The 17,390-nt window shown below is 35.5% G+C and overlaps 1 protein-coding gene across 4 annotated transcripts in view; it reads right to left on the minus strand.

Moving 5' to 3' along the window:
- The window catches only part of EPC1 (enhancer of polycomb 1), a 108,264-nt gene that overhangs the window by 10,440 nt on the left and 80,434 nt on the right, over positions 1-17,390 (minus strand). For 3 of the 4 annotated variants that reach the window (XM_090266166.1, XM_090266163.1, XM_090266164.1), the window contains exons 3-10: positions 9,697-9,842; positions 8,539-8,745; positions 8,034-8,182; positions 7,027-7,186; positions 5,622-5,798; positions 5,450-5,539; positions 5,217-5,365; positions 1,377-1,729 (exon numbers count right to left, since the gene is read on the minus strand). In XM_090266166.1, coding sequence (XP_090122292.1) covers positions 1,377-1,729; positions 5,217-5,365; positions 5,450-5,539; positions 5,622-5,798; positions 7,027-7,186; positions 8,034-8,182; positions 8,539-8,745; positions 9,697-9,842 — 1,431 coding nt within the window. The remainder of the gene's footprint in view (positions 1-1,376; positions 1,730-5,216; positions 5,366-5,449; positions 5,540-5,621; positions 5,799-7,026; positions 7,187-8,033; positions 8,183-8,538; positions 8,746-9,696; positions 9,843-17,390) is intronic. The other variant, XM_090266165.1, reaches the window with a different exon arrangement.

Raw genomic sequence — 17,390 nt, forward strand, 5'->3', positions numbered from 1 at the left:
AGTAACCCTTATAATATTAATATTTACTTAAGTTGTATAGCAAAACAATTTACATTAAAGATAATTACAAGATCCCAAGTATGGTTACACAATTCAACTTCTCTATTTTAAGAGGTGGAACAGATGGGGATTGATGGAACATGCCAATTTTCAATGAGAAGTCTCCAAGAATTTTAAACAGCTTAAAAATCTTCATCAGGGAATACATATTACAAGCTTCTGCTTTTACAATCTCTACACTCACACTATAAATAAATCCTTCTTCATTTTGATTAAGGCTACAAAAGCAGAAACTGACTCTTCGTGATACAGACTGGGGCTAATAGGATTATAAACAATGTTAGGCCTCAGATAATTTAGCTTATCTTCCAGTTAATTTCTAAAATGTGATTATTTTTCTTCTGAGCTGAAAGACTTCCACTTCACAGAAGTACTTTTTTTCTAACCACAAAGCAAATTATTTATAAAATCTTTTCTGGAGGTCTTTAAGCAAATTCTTATTTATTAGAAGGTTTTACTGTAGCCTCACATGATTAGGTAAACAAAATAAGTATCTTTATAGTCCTTCCAAATTTTTATTTAAATTATCTTTACAAAAATCTGTAGTAACATGATCTTAACAGTGGATTTCTATAATCTACATGTCTCAAATAACACATTTATGCTTTAAAATAGAAAGGTAAATTTTTAGAAATATTTTAACAAGACAGCATTTTAGACATATTTCACAAAGTAGCTATAATGCTAAAGTAGATATTATCTACATGTTTCCAAAATTGTTAATCTTTTAAATTAAATATTGTTCTGTGAAAAATTAGTTTCTCTCTTACAAATTATTCTGAATTACTGTGACAGATAAAGCTTTGCATATCTGTTGACTTGCTAGTCTACTTTTATGCAGTTTAAGTGAAAGACTATAGAAGTCCAAGCATCAAACAGCAACAATTTATGGTCCATATTTTTTCATATTATTTTGAAAACATAATTGCTCAATCTTGTGGTTCTCAGACTGCACCCAGGAAACAAATGTTATACATTAAATATAGGGTGGGGCAAAAGTAGGATTACAATTATGAGTATGCAAAACAGAGTTAGTTCTTGTATTATTATTATTTTAATGTTTTCCATACGAACAACTGTAAACATACTTTTGCCCATCCCGCAGTAATAAATCACACTTTTGTATGTGGGTATATTTAAACGAAGTACATGTAACAAACAAGGATTCAAATAAATACTTAAACCTCGGTCTTTCTTTTTTTTCACTTTTTTGAGAGAAAAGGACTCTTAGCCATAAATATAATAAACCACATATTCAAAAAATTGATAAGCCTGACATTTCCGCAAAAAAGGTACATCATAACAAATAAACATACCGAAGTGTGCTGAACCACTGCTACTTTTACTCTGCGTAGAGGTACTGCATGTCTGGGTCCCGGGTTGTGCTGTTCCTGTTCGAGTTATACTCCTATATAATTTTCTACAGGAGAGTCCATCATTGTCACTGTCATGTAGGTATGGTGTCCGAGGCCTAAAATGCCGCCATCTACATGATTTGATATTGACTAGTATCTGACTGAGGTCTTTAGAGAAAGATTTGTCCGAGGTATTTGTTTCTGAGGTATTGCCAGACTGATTGACTGGAGAATGTTGTGGTGAGGAAAGCATTTCCAAATCCAGATGGCGAAACGCACTGTCATAGTCTGAGTGAGCTCTGTCCAGTAAGACCCTATTAAAAATAAGGCAGGAAACATGTATGTAAAATAGCTATTCAAAAATTATATAAAAACGTTTTTCCTTCTCCTTCCAATCCAAAAAGCCATCTATACTGAATATTTAAATTTGATTATTAAGACTTTCGGCCAAGATGGAGGCGTAGACAGACACCCTACATTTCCCTCCATGACTAAGAAGGAATATAGCTACCTCAAAACTAGAAACAACCAGAAGTTCCAGAAAATCAAACTGTACAGAAGTCCAGCAAACAAAGATATAAAGAAGAAATACTCATCCAGACAGGTAGGAGGGGCGGAGACGACGCGGTGTGGTGGTGGCAGCAGCGACAGGCCAGCAGAAAGCACAGTCACACATTTTAAAAAGTCAGGAGGGACACCTGGGGAGCGTTCCCAACTCTATACCAGACATCGCAGCTCACAGTCCCAGCACCAGGGAAAATCAAGCCTCACAGCTCCTGACTGAGCAAACCAGTGGGGGTTGGGGCAGAGGAAGAAACTGCTGGTCTCACAGCAGAGTCCACTTGTTTAAAGGGCCCCCATGGTCCTAGAAGGTCTGCAGACCCACCCACTCTGGGAACGATGGCAGGGGTAGCAGCTAGAGGGGCGCCAGTATGGTGAGGAAGTGGGAGAGGTGCCTAGAAAAAGGACCAATGCTGGACAGGCAGCATTGTTCCTTCTTGGACCCCTCCCCCACATACAGCGCCACAACATGGTGAAACAGGTCGCCTTGTACTGACCAAACCCTAAGGCTCTGCCCCTTACAACGCGTAATAGGAGCAACAGCTTTAGCTGGGATGCGGAGGCAAACAAACACAGGAGCCTGTCAGAATGAGGAGACAGAGAAGTATGGCCCAAAGGGGGGAACGGATCAAGGTTTCAGTGGGAGAACTAAGCCACAAGGAGATAGCCAACTGCATAGATGAGGAGATTGACAACCTAACAGATGCAGAATTCAAAACACTGGTGATAAAGATGCTCACAGGCTTGACAGATATGCTTGAGTATGGTAAACACATAAGAGAAGAAGTGAAGGCTATGCTAAGTGAAATGAAGGAAAATCCACACAAAACCAATGGTGAATGGAAGGAAATCGGGTTTCAGATCAATGATTTGGAACATAAGGAAGAAAAAAAGTCAACCAGTGCCGAATGAGGAAGCAAGAATTGAAAAAAATGAGGAAAACTTCCCAAATTTTGTGAAAGGGATGGACATACAGGTCCAGGAAGCATGGAGGGTCCCGGGCAAACTGTACCCAGAAGGGACCACACCAGGACGCATCATGACTGAGATGCCAAAGGTGAAAAATAAAGAGAGAGTCCTGAGGGGCAACAAGAGAGGCGGAGAGTTGCCTACAGGGGGGTGCCTATAGGACTGTCAGCTGACTTCTCAGAGGACACTTTGCAGGCAGGAAGGGGCTGGCAAGAAGTATTCAATGTGATGAAAGGCAACCTGCAACCAGGATTACTCTATCCAGCAAAGCTATCATTTGGAATGGAAGGGCAGATGAAGTGCTTCCCAGACAAGGTAAAGCTAAAGGAGCTCATCATCACCAGGCCATTATTATATGAAATGTCAAACAGACTTACTTAAGAAAAAGAAGATCAAAACTATGAACACTAAAATGACGACAAACTCACAACTATCAACAACTGAATCTAAAAAATAAAAACAAAATCCAACTAAGCAAACCAGAATAGGAACAGAATCATAGGTATAGGGATCATTTGGAGGGTTGTCAGCTGGGAGGGGGGAGGGGGAGAAATGGGGAAATGGTGCAGGGATTAAGAAGCATAATCGGTTGGTACAGAACAGACTGGGGGTAGTTGAGAATAATATAGGAAAGGGTGAAGCCAAAGAGTTTGTATGCACTACCCATGGACATGAATAAAGGCGGTGTGATTGCTGGAGGGAGGGGGGCACTAAGCAGAGGGGAGCAAGGGGGGAAAAACTGGAACTACTGTAACAACATAATCAATAAAATATACTTAAAAAAATTGATTATTGTAGTATTCAGCTCTATAAGCTAAAATCTCATTTTCTGATAAAGGTTCTTTCTTTTATGTTATTTATAATGATCTGCTTTACCTCAAAGAATAAGGTAATATTTTAAAACAGTAAGAGTTGTAACAATTGTATGTGTTGATCTACCAGTATAAGTTACTGATAACATATGAAAGTATTTTTCTTTTCAAACTACTTTTAAACCAAAGATTTTCACTGCCATTTCAAAGCAACAGACCACTTTATAAAATGTTGCTAACATATCTGGTCTCAATAAAGTAAAATGGTTTTTTTTGAGGGGCTGGGAAGGAGGTAGGAAAAAAGCAAAAAAAGGTATGTGATCCTTGGGGTATGTTCAAAATTTCTAATGAATAAAATATGAGATGTTACCAATATAAACTTTATAAATGACTCCATCTTAAAATGTTAACACTGATTAATGCTAAAATGCAATATAGCCAATATAGAGAATTCTTGCTACTACTGATGTCAACATAATGACATAGGAAAAAGTGCTAAACAAAATGTATTTTGGATACAGAAGGAGATTTGATTTTGGGTGGTGAATACACAATGCAATATATAAATGATGTATTACAGAACTGTACACTTGAAACCTATATAATTTATTAAGCATTGTCATCCCAACAGTTTTCATAAAATTAAAAATATATGTATTTGGATGCTCAGATAATTCTAAGCTAATGTTTAAGTGAGAAGAACTGTAACTAAGATTCAAAAAGGAAACAAACATATCTGTAAAAGCTATTAATTTATAGTAAATCATACTGTTAGGTTTCTTCCTGAAAGTACCTTGATATTACCTGTTTTGCCTTCTAATTTAAATTTTTTTCTTTGCTCTTATGCATTCTCCAACCCCCACCCCCCCCAAAATACAACTTCTCACACAAGACAGCTAGTGTATGAAGGAGAACTATTAGGTTTAAACAAAGAAAGAAGATAAATTTGATCCTGACAAACTGAAATGTCAAGATCAGGTCATACAGGGAACCTGGAGCCTTTTCACTGATGAATTAAAGAACTCAGTATATTATATTTCTTAGCTTATTTAATCCTTTTTGTCAATATCTTTCAGAATTCCTGAAACAACTTTTATAGTTTCTTTAACTTAATATGATTTATGCAGTCATGATTTACACTTGCCTTTACCTGGTACTTTTTTATTAGAATTCTATCTATAAGGATAGGCATCTGAGGTTTATTCTATCTGTAAGGATAGGTAACTGAGGTTTTCAAACTTGGGAAGAAAAGCAGCTCCTTTAGAGGGCCATTAATTATGCATTAAAGTTATGGTTGTATAACAATCAGGTAGCAAGACAAAGTATTTCAAACAAAATATTCAGTCAAAATCAGCAAAGAGGAACAAATGAACTATTGAGGATTACCTTACTTTAAATTTTAAATTAATTACCCTATTGTTGAAAATATCCCTATGCTTAGAATACAGAAATACCTTACCTTCCACCACGTCCAACCCGTCTTCGTGCAAATCCAATACATCTTTGGGGTACGGTGAGGGTGGTTAAGCAGTATCTATATCGCGCATCCCCTAATCCTCCGTCTTTAGGACTAGTCCAAGGCCAGTTGCCAGTTTGGTCTAAGTGAGGCTTAAAAATTAAAAATCCAAATTATTTTATTCGGTCTGTTAAAAGTAAACAGTTTGTTATTTAAAAAGAAAGCCTGAAACTTACAGCATAGTACTGACAGCCGGCTTTCCTACGGAAAGCAAAGGGACCATCCGGATCATTCTCTTCCTCAGCTTCCGAAGAACCAGACAAAACCTTGAAATAAAGTGCAGTTGAGTCAAAACATATGACTTCTTACATACTTCCTCTATATTCATAGAAAAATTCTTATATTTACCTGGGAGAGAGGTTCTTCATCTGAGCTGGGGAAATCATACTGATTTAAATCTTTAGCATTAAAGACTGGCAGTGCAGCAGGACCTGTCTGTTGAAGAGGAGGAGCAGCAGTAGATGATAAGACTTTAGGCTTCTTTTCATATTTACGTTTAGGTCGGATAAGATCAGCTTTATCTTGCTGCAATAAAGTCATGAGTTATTCAAACATTAGGAAACCACGTTCAACAAACCTACAGTTTGGGGGGAAGCTTTAAAAAGTTTACTGCCAAAATAAAGACATTCATATTCATAAGAGGTACAAATGTCTTATTTTTTGTCATCTTATATTGTAAAGTCTTAGAATTTGGTTGGTTTCTGTAAAAACATGAATACGTTCCTAAAACCTAAACACAATCTAACAAAACATTTTGTTCCAATTAAAGTAAAGGAAAAGAATAAAAAGGTCTCAGCTTCTGAAACCCTAAAAAAGAAGTTAGTATTTACTGTGGGTCCTGTTACTTCTTAATTTTCTATAAAAATATTGCCCTGGCCAGGTGGCCCAGTTGGTTGAGAGTATCGTCCCTTACACCGAACAGTTGCAGGTTCAATCTCTAGTCCAGGCATGTACAAGAATCAACTGATTGATGTTTCTCTCTCCCTTTCTCCCCCTTTCCTCTCTCTCTTAATCAATAAACACATCTTCGGGTAAGGATTAAGAATATAAAAATACAAGGAGAGAATAAAAAAAAGGGATATCTACTCTTTAAAGAATTAACACATCAATACGGGGAAAAATAATGAAAACAATTTTACATATACAGGGGGCAGACTTCAGATTACTATTAACACAGTGAAAAATAAAGCCATAATGCTAAGGTGTTATGAAAATAAAGAGTAGTAAAGATTTATAACTAGCTAAACAATGATGGCATTTTGGAGTGGTGTATTTTGAGCAGTTTTATGGGATAAAGATATTAAGTCATCCAATGGGAAACACAAGGATAAAATACACAGGTAAGAGTGAATGAGCTGATTAACATAGGACAAGTCAGAAATATGTATGACACGGATGGCAGAGGCAGGAATTTTATGTAGGAAAAAAGGCAAGAAAGATTAGAGGCAAAAATGGTATTTGTTGGAAAGAAAAGGATCTTGGCAAGTATCATGATTATGTAAATATGCTAAATATTTCTATCAAGTTTTATGCAGTTTATGGCATTATGGTGTTTTGGAAAAAGTTAGTTACAAAATTAATTATTATTGACAAGCTCTACTGTAGTTGTATCAACAGGCCTGTCTTGAATCAAAAGCTGGCTTTGCAGCATATTTCATGGTAGGGTTTATATATAATTTTATGTTTCATTCTGATTCTAATGATAAAATACTATTCCGTTATCAGCTACTACAATCACAAAACTTTGTATCACCTTATTAATTTTAAACTCCTTCACATCCACTGCTTCCTGATGTTTAAACTGACTGCTATTAGTAATAGGGATGATGGGGATGGCATAAGTAGGTTTCACTGGCTGTCTCTGTGCCATAACCTCAGACATAATCTCTCCATTGTAGTCACCCAAATTATACCTGAAATTATAAAAAAGAAAGTTTAAAAAGTTAGTTCTGTAATTACTTACCCTTATGACTATTAATTATAAACACTGATTAGACTTGGTAAGATTACAGTTAAACTTTAATTTGCCAAATGCTTATTAAAATTAAAGATCACATAATTTCTTTTGTTTCTTTCTTTTACTTTTTGGCTTACAGCTTTATCTTGGCACCATAAATATATGACTGCGGCAAAAAATCAAAAACAAAAACAAAAAACCAACAAGGTTTGAACATTAACTTAACAATTTTAGTGAAAGATTTGGTGGAGATGCTGAAATTAATGCCTAAAATGATGCTGAGGAACTTCCTGCTAATTTGAACTGCCTGTGCTATAAAACTAATTTTTCTGAACTGAATCATAAGAAATTTAATAATGTTTTTTTGGGGGAAGATAGGAACTAGCTGATAGGAGATTAAGGCTTGAAGATTTCATTGTATACCTTGTTCAATGGTTAGTTGAGTGTTAAAATTATGGGCCTTTCCCCCCTCCCCTACATTTTTGTAAAAAACAGTGCCATTTAGTGAATAAAATAAAAACTTTAAATTGACAAATGTTCTCTCTTATAGCCCTGTACGCACTCACATAAGGACAAAAGAATAAGATTTCAAAATGAAACTACCTAGCATTTTAATTTTACTGAACACACTTTTAAAGAAAATGAAGAGAGAATCACACGTAAAATTATACAAAGTATATCATATCACACATTTAAAAGAATGTATTTCTGGAGTTAAAGATAATTGCTTAGGAAATAAATTAATTCAGTATACAAAATGTTAGTAGTACCATACTTCCTAATGCTATTCAAATATACTGTACCTCTTTTCCATAATTTCCAGTGTTAAGTGCAATAGCTCCCTTTTACTCTTTTCTCTTCTTTTTATCATCTCTAGAATAGTTACAGCCCGACTTAGATCTCGACGCAGCTTGAGCATTTTTTCGTAAGAAGCTTCATCATTTTTGCGATTCTGCAAATATAAAGTTGCTTGTTTAATGTCAATAAGCATTCCTCGCTAGTGGCATTCTGAATATAACTACTAATATGTACAAATATATATTATATATATATATATATATTTGAAGGGAAAGAAAAGAATTTAAAAACATTGAAAGGGTGCATGAATCACCAGGAAATCAATTTTGTATATGGTTTTAAATGGATGAACATTAAAATATACCAATTTTAAATTAATATTTTTCATTATATTGTATAAAGTCTATTTAAACACAAATTAAAATACAGCCTCCAGATACTGAAGTACTTATAACTATAAACAGTTTTTCTTACAAAAAAAAGATTATAAAATTTCCCCAGTTCACTTACTTTGCGAGTCTGCATTTTTTCAGTACGTCTTCTAAAAGCCACATAAGGATCATTTGTGCTGGAACCATCTCGCTTCTCTTGTTTTACTGATGGGATAAGAGATGGACCTCGACAGCCTTTTCTCTTTTTAATCCAGTATTCATACACTTCTCTAATTAATTCATCATCTTCTTTTAGCAATAATTTGGCTTCCTGCAGACTGACTGGCTAAATGTAAAATTATGATGTCATTTTCAAATAATACATATATAAGGTTCAAAGGTACTTCCAAATTTAAATGACAACAATCAAAATAACAACAGTGTTTACAACAGCAAACACGCAGAATACCTTATTAGTCATTGAGCTAGATGCTTTATATACATTATTTTTAATTTTCATAACAATCCTATGATATCTATCATCTCTAGTTTACAGATGGGAAAACTGAGGCACAGAGAAATTTAAATATATTGCTCAACATTATGTATACAGGTTATATTGGGCAGAGAGAATCTGACTTCATGCTTGCTAACTCCTACAGCGTGTTCACTTACCCCTCCCCAACATTATACTGAGTTGTCCAAAAATTTTGCTTGTTTTATTCAGTAAGGTGGCTCTAGTAGCACTTAGCTATCTTTAACTTCATTTGAAACAATTTTATTAGACTGTATTATGACAGTTATCACATCAGTGTGCATTTAAAAAAAAAAACATCAAAACTGGTGAATTTTTGTGTAGCCATTTTAATATTAAAGATGAAAGAAAACAACATTTTTGGCATATTATGCTTTATTGTTTCAAGAAAGATAAAAGTATAACTGAAATGGAAAAAAAGATTTGTGTAGTGTATGGAGAAGGTGCTGTGACTGAACGAATGTGTCGAAAGTGGTTTGCTAAATTTTGCGCTGGAGATTTTTCGCTGAACGATGCTCATGGTTGGATAGACCAGTTGAAGTTGATAGTGATCAAATGGAGACATTAATTGAGAACAATCAATGCTATACCATTTGGGAGATAGCTAACATACTCAAAATATTCAAATCAATAAAGGTATTGGTGAAAATGAAAAATGTGTCTTTTATGGACAAAACTAAACAGACTTTTTGGCCAACCCAATACTATTTCCATATAAATACACACTCACATACACTTTTTATATACACATTGAAGTTGTACCTGCTGACCACTGCCTTTTTCTAGACGATCTATCATCTCCTCAAATTGCAATGGGAATATATCCATTTTCTTTTTCAGTTTATTTACAAATACTTCATCTTCAGAATCCAAATCATAGTCAGGCTGCTCAGCATCCAAACTAAAAGCTAACAGAAGAAACCATAAACAATCATTTACTGTGTGACTCCACTGACAAACCTTCTCACAGATGTCTGGATAAAAATAATAACCTAGATTTTCTAAAGAAATAAGAAAGTTTTCTTTGGATTCTGTCTTCAGATATACAATCTAAGCTTACAGATGTTTCCCACTACAAAAGTTTAAGAAATGCGATTATCTTTACTGTTAATATAGATACGTGATAAAAGACAATGGCTGTGGCCCCACTCCCAAAAGCAAACTAGAAGCCTGTTATTAAGAACATCGAGATTATGAAATGCATTGAGTTCAACTATATGAAAGTTTTATAGTTTAAAACCTGATAAATTATCAACAATTTCAATATGGTTTGATATATCTAAAAAGATAAGGTCTTTAAATAAGATTATTTCTAGAATATTTAAAGTCCCATTTTATAAATTATTTAACTACTTTACCAAAAGCTTAGGGAGTGAAGTTTCAAGCTGAGGTATTAGAAGCCACTGCCAACAGCTGTAATAACTATCACTCAGTGAATGCACTCTGGGCTAAGGAGCTTTGTGTCCGAATGAGACTCACTGTCATGGTGATAGAAATGTGAGATGTTTCTTATATTTGTCAAGATTTGAAAAAGGGGCAAGAACCACTACTCTATAGTATCAAATGTTATTTGATTACTTATCAATATGAGGGGAGGTTGACCAAAATAAACTAAAATGTTAAGCAGCTTTGTATCATAACTTGTCTTACATCTTTCCCTTGCTTAATTCCTCCTACTAACTTCCATCATCTTAGAATCCAAATCTTTACAATTATGAGGCCCTTTATGGTATACTTTGTACAGTAGCATCAGTAGTACCTTATGACCTAGCAACAACAAATTTCATGTCTTATACAGCAAGCTATTTCATGTCTTCAAGTTTTATATTAGCTGTTTTCTGCCTGCCCACCTAGTATATGACTATTTATTCTTTCTAAAACCCAATCTGACATCTACTCCTGTGAAGCACACCACAGGAATATAGTCAATAATACAGGGTGGGGCAAAAGTAGGTTTACAGTTTAAGTGTAAAAGTTTATTCTTGTATTATTTATTAATTATTTAATTATTATCCACATGAACAACTGTAAACCTACTTTTGTCCCACCCTGTAGTATAATAACTATGTATAGTGTCAGGTAGATATTAAGACTTAACTGGGGACCACTTTGTGAAATATATGTGTCTAACCACTATGCTGTACACCTGAAACTAATATAAAGTAATACTGAATGTCAACTGTAATTGAAAAATAAAAAGAATTGAATATATTATACCACTGTTTCATTTTCTATTTTGACCAGCATGACACTTCTATAACATTCCTAGAATATTAAAACTTCTTGGTAAAAATCTCTATATGTTAATGTCTTAAACTTTTTTCCCTCCTCATCCGAGGACATTTTTTCATTGCTTTTATAGAGAGGAAGGGAAAGAGAGTACATGCCCGAGCCAGGGATTGTGTATGCGCAGAGGCGGGAGATGGAACCCGCAACCTAGGTATAAGCCCTGACTGGGAACTGAACCTGTAAACTTTTGGTTAGACACTCCAACCAACTAAGACACAACAGCCATGGCTACATGTTAACATCTTTGCAACCACAGGCCCTCCAATGATTTTTCATAATCTAATTTTTTGTTATTGCTATGTAAACAGAACTTTTGGACATCTAAAACTTTATTGGATTAAAAACACTTGTTTTTCTCATCTCTAACCAAGATAATTCACATTTGTGTTGTTAAATAGGGTAACCACTAGCCATATGTCTAAATTAAATTAAATTTCAGTACCTCAGTCTCATTAGACACATTTTAAGCCACAAATAGCAACATGTGGCTAGTGCTGTACCAGAGAGCAAAGACTGGAGAACATTTCCATCATCATTAAAAGTTCTATTAAAGAGTGGTGATCTAGATAATCCAAAAAAACAAACTGACAGGGACCAACTAGCAAATATTCTGCCTTCTTAAGGGCATACTTTGCATATTTTAAGGTCTTATTTATACATCACTTCTGTATCCTCCACTATAAAACTTATTTTTCCTTGATCAAATCACATTTACAAAGCTTAATTATTCATAAAAACTAACCAAGCTCACCTAGTATCAATTTACTTTTGCATTATCAAAATACATTTGACATACTTCTGGCATATGTTTTATGATCAATGACAAGTCATGTCCAACATATCAGGGAAAAGAATCAAGACTGGATGGGAAAATTCCTATCCTAAGGATCTCAGTGTGTTTTCCACTGAAATTAAAAAGTATCTGAGAGCCAGATTGCTATAGCCTCTGCAGGAAGCTACTCTTTCAGTTGTTACAAATACATCTAAGATCTTAAAATATAAAGAAAACCAATTTTTGCTCAGATATAAAATACTAAAACTACAGAAAAAAATTAACATTAAAAAAATTCACTTTGGGATGTCATTGGACCAAAATAACCTTACAGGCAATGATTAAAGTGTAACTTAGCTTCAGCAAACCTGCAATTCCAACTAATAGTTCAACCACAGCTGATAAAGATGTAATATATTTATCATGGTCCTAGAAATAGGAGTGTCTTCAAATTTTCTGGGCCATATTACTGTGTTCAAAGTAGAAAATAGGGTTTAGAGAGAATCAGGCCAAGACTCTTCTAATTAAGTTCTAACAATTAAATGAAACCTAGCTAGCCAATAATTGTTAAATAATGGGAGCCATACTGTCAAAGCTGACTCCTTTTAAAATATCTGATAGGGACAAAGATATGTGTATGGGTAAACAAAATATAGTATAATGTACAGAGGAAGAAAATGCTACAGAAAATAAACCTAAGCAAAAAGAACACTAAATAATAAATTGATTAGATTATTTTAAACCAAGTGATACACATTATGGCACTTGCACTGAGATTTAAGAATCCAGTGATAGAAATGAAATGTATATGAATGTCTAGGTAACCAATGCCATATTGTGGCTCAGACTAAGTGTGTATGGTAGTTATGTCCACAACTGCAAAGAGAATTTTTAAAACATAAAAATCAAATAGTAAAATAATATTTAGGTCCATGAAATGGCACAAAATGCGGATTAGGAACAGAATATATATAACCCTTGATTAAAAGAAAGGCATACCATCCAAGATTGAGGAGAAACTTCTCTGATCAGAAATGGTAAAGAGGTTTCAACTCAAATCAAAGTCTCAATGACTGGTTAATAATCTACTGCAAAACTCCTAGAATAAATTCTGAATAGCAGAGAAGACTGCCACAATAGTGGTATTTACTATGGAATGATAGGTATCTGACATTTATACTTTTGACCGAAAATGACAAAGCTATCACTGGTTAACCAGACAAGGAAATTCTTTGAATGTACTTTGGGAGAGTAAATGGAGAAACCTGCATTTGAAAGTTCTGAAATTGTAAATAAGAACGCCTTTGTAGCTCTGACCTCAGCTGGCTGGGCGTCATCCCTCAAAGAGAAAGGTCGCTATTTCCATTCTTAGCCAGGGCACATGCCTGTGTTGCAGGTTTGGTCTCTGCTCAGGGAGTGTAGGAGAAGCAACTAGCCTGTTTTTCTACCTCTCTCCCTCCCTTCCCCTCTCTTGAAAAATAAATAAAATCTTTAAAAAGAGAAAATAAATCTTTTGTAGATAAAATTCTGTGTTTCATGCTATATAGATTTTCCCTGTCAGAAAGTAGTACCATTTTTTTGAGGGGGACTTCTGGCCAAGATAGAGGCATGTCTACCTCCACAACTAAAAAGGAACACAACTACCTCAAAACCGGGGACAACCAGAAGTTCCAGAAAACAGCTGCATGGAAGTCCAACAAATAAAGATATAAAGAAGAAATACTCATCCAGACAGGACAGCGGGGCGGAATTGGGGCGGAGAGGAAGCCCCGTGTGGCAGTGGCAGCAGCAACAGCGGCAAATGCACAGAAAGTGTAGTAACACATTAAAAAAAAGTAGGGAGGGACACCTGGGGGTGCTCCCAGTCCCGACCAGACCACATAGCACATGGTTTCAGCACCAGGGAAAATAAAGCCTCATTGCTTCTGATGGCAAAAACCAGTGGGAATTGGGGCAAAGGAAAAAAAGTCCCGTCTCCCAGCAGAGTTCACTTGTTTAGAGGGGTCCCACGGTCCTAGAATATCTGCAGACCCATCCACTCTGGGAACAATGGCCAGAGCAACAGCCAGAGAGGTGCCAATCCCATATGGAAGTGGAAGAAGTGCCTGGAAAAGGGGTGAGTGCTGAGCAAGTGGCACTGTTCCCTCTCAGACACCTTACGCACACACAGCACCACAACATGGTGAAACAGGTCGCCAACACTGACAAATACCTAAGGCTCGGCCCCTTACAACATAACAGGTGCAACAGCTCTACCTAAGACATTGAGGCAAACAAAGAAAGTTGTCAAGTGAAGGAGACAGAGAAGTATGGCCCAGAAGAGGGAATGGATCAAGGTTCCAGTGGGAGAACTAATCGACGAGGAGACAGACAACCTAAGAGATGTAGAGTTCAAAACACTGGTAGGTCAAGATGCTCACAGGCTTGACAGATATGCTTAAATATGGCAAATGCATAAGGGAAGAAGTGAAGGCTATGCTAACTGAAACGAAGGAAAATCCACACAAAACCAATGGTGAAGGGAAGGAAACCGGGGTTCACATCAATGATTTGAAACGTAAGGAAGAAAAAAACAGTGAACCAGGACAAAATGAGGAAACAACTGAAAAAAATGAGGAGAGGCTTAGGAACCCCTGGGACTACTTTAAACATGCCAACATCCGAATCATAGCGATGCCAGAAGGAGAACAGGAAGAGCAACAAATTGAAAGCTTATGTGAAAAAATAATGAAGGAAAAACCCCCAAATTTGGCAAAGGAAATAGACATACAAATCCAGGAAGCACAGAGAGTCCCAAACAAGCTAGACCCAAAGAGGACCACACCAAGACACATCATAATTAAAATGCCAAAGGTGAAAGATAAAGAATCTTAAGAGTAGCAAGAGAAAAGCAGAGTGTTACCTACAAAGGGGTGCCTATAAGAGACTATCATCTGTTTTCTCAAAAGAAACTTTGCAGGCAAGAAGGGATGGCAAGAAGTATTCAAGGTGATGAAAAGCAAGGACTTACAACCAAGATTACTCTATCCAGCAAAGCTATCATTTAGAACGGAAGGATTGATAAAGTGCTTCCCAGACAAGGTAGAGCTAAAGGAGTTCATCATCACTAGGCCATTATTATATGAAATGTTAAAGGGACTTAAGAAAAAGATGAAAACTATGAATATTAAAATGACAACAAACTCACAACTATCAACAACTGAATCTAAAAAATAAAAACAAAATCCAACTAAGAAAACCAGAATGGAAACAGAATCATAGGTATGGGGATCATTTGGAGGGTTATCAGCTAAGAGGGGGAAGGGGGAGAAATGGGGAAATGATGTAGGAATTAAGAAGCATAATTGGTTGGTACAAAATAGGGGGAAATTAAGAATAATATAGGAAAGAGTGAAGCCAAATAACTAATATGCACGACCCATGGACACAGACTAAGTGGGGTGGGATTGCTGGAAGGAAGGGGGATACTGAGTGGAGAGTAGCAAAGGTTAAAAAAATATTGAGACTACTGTAATAACATAATCAATAAAATATACTTAAAAAAATAAAAAGAGTACCTGAAAATCTTTTACCCAAATTCACCCACTGTTTAAAGTTTATTCTGTTTTACCATTTGCATGTGTGTGAGTGCTTTCTCCCTCTCTCTCTCCACACACACGCTTTATATTTTGAACCATCAGTGTAAAATACATGGATCTTTACTGCAAAATATACTTCAGAGTATATTTCCTAATAGAGATTCTTTTATATAATCACAGTATAGTAATCAACTTCATAAATTCATTCATACAATTTAATTTCTTTTCCTATATTCCAATTTGTCAGCTAATCCAATAACTTATAATGTTATCTCCCTCCAGCACAGGACCAGTCTAGGATAAGGTATTATTTTCATAGTTGTCCCTTTAGCCAACTTTAACATGGAACATTTCCACAACTTTTGCTTTTTTAAAAAAATTTTTCAATTACTGTTGACATTCATTAATATTTTATATTAGTTTCAGGTGTATAGCAGAGTGGTTAGACAATTTTATAAGTTACAGTGATTCCCCGCCCCCCTCACCCAGTAAATCTAGTACCCATCTTGTACCATACATAGTTATTACAATATCACTGATTATACTTCCTACGCTGTACTTTACACCCCCATGCTCTGTCTCTTAAGACACTGATATTTTTTAAGAAAACATCCTTATTCTGAAAATATTATTTATTATCACATTCCTCATTTATTCCGATATATTCCCATTGTGATTAGATTAAGCACTGCTGGCTGGCACACTACATACTCAACTTTATTAGTCTTCCTCAGGATATCACATCTAGAGGCAAAAAATGTTCATCTGTTCCTCATAAGTGATGATAATTTTGATCACCAGTCAAGAAATTGCCTGATTACTCCACTATATATTTTTCCCATCCTTGTAACTAATAAGCAGCTTGTGGGAGAGCTGAAGACCATACAAACATCCTGTGCCTCATACAATTTCGTCTTATATTGAGCACACATTGATGATTCTTGTGTGATCCAATCTTGATCATGTTGATTGTGAAAACAATTACCCAACTCAAACCCTCTATTCACATGTACCATTCAGCTCTTGGCACACCACTGTAAAAGCATGAGAGGTACTCTTCTCCACCTCTCATCTGTTTGTATCACTTTGGACTAACAAATTCCTACTTTTTCAATGGTTTATACCTCATTATTGTACTTAAATATTCCCTTGTTTAGACTGTCCCAAAATTAGCTAGTGGAAATTCCTATGTCTCTGTGAGAGCTTAATTTATGGTATGACAAGATGATCCAGGTTCATCTTGTACCTACCCAACCCCAGCCCTGCAATCAGCCATTTCTCCACAGTCTTGGTCCCATTTAGTAGGGAATGAATTAAAGAACAGGTGCTAGGTGTGCTCAATGTTACTGAATATTTTTGCTTCTTGGCCCTTCCAATGGATAGAACTAGAAATGCATATATCTATAACTATATATACATAAATACACATATAAATATATATTAAGACCTTTTAAAAAATGTTTCCTTTGGGGGTAAATAGCAGAGCTTTGAAACCCAAGTGCATGGGGAAGAGGGGGAGAGAACTGTTCCCGCCTTCTGGTCAGAAAAGTTTTGTTCTTTCTTTCAGTATAAATAGGAAAAGAGAAGTCTTAGCTGTATAATCTAGAAGCTTTAGAGATCACCAATCTAAAGAGAAAAAAAAAATACTCTTTAGATCAGGAAATGTTGAGCAATACTCAAGTGAAACAGCTTAGAAAGTACCTATAGTCCGGAACAGAAGGAGATAATAATTTTTATATGGGTTTCTTCCTTCATAGCTCTGACTAGAATGATCTCTTTCCTAAACCAGTTGAAGAATAGAGTTGAGAATTTCTAAA

Source organism: Furipterus horrens, unplaced genomic scaffold, assembly GCF_987537825.1.
Source record: "Furipterus horrens unplaced genomic scaffold, mFurHor1.1.pri manual_scaffold_2, whole genome shotgun sequence".
Classification (NCBI taxonomy): Eukaryota; Metazoa; Chordata; class Mammalia; order Chiroptera; family Furipteridae; genus Furipterus; species Furipterus horrens.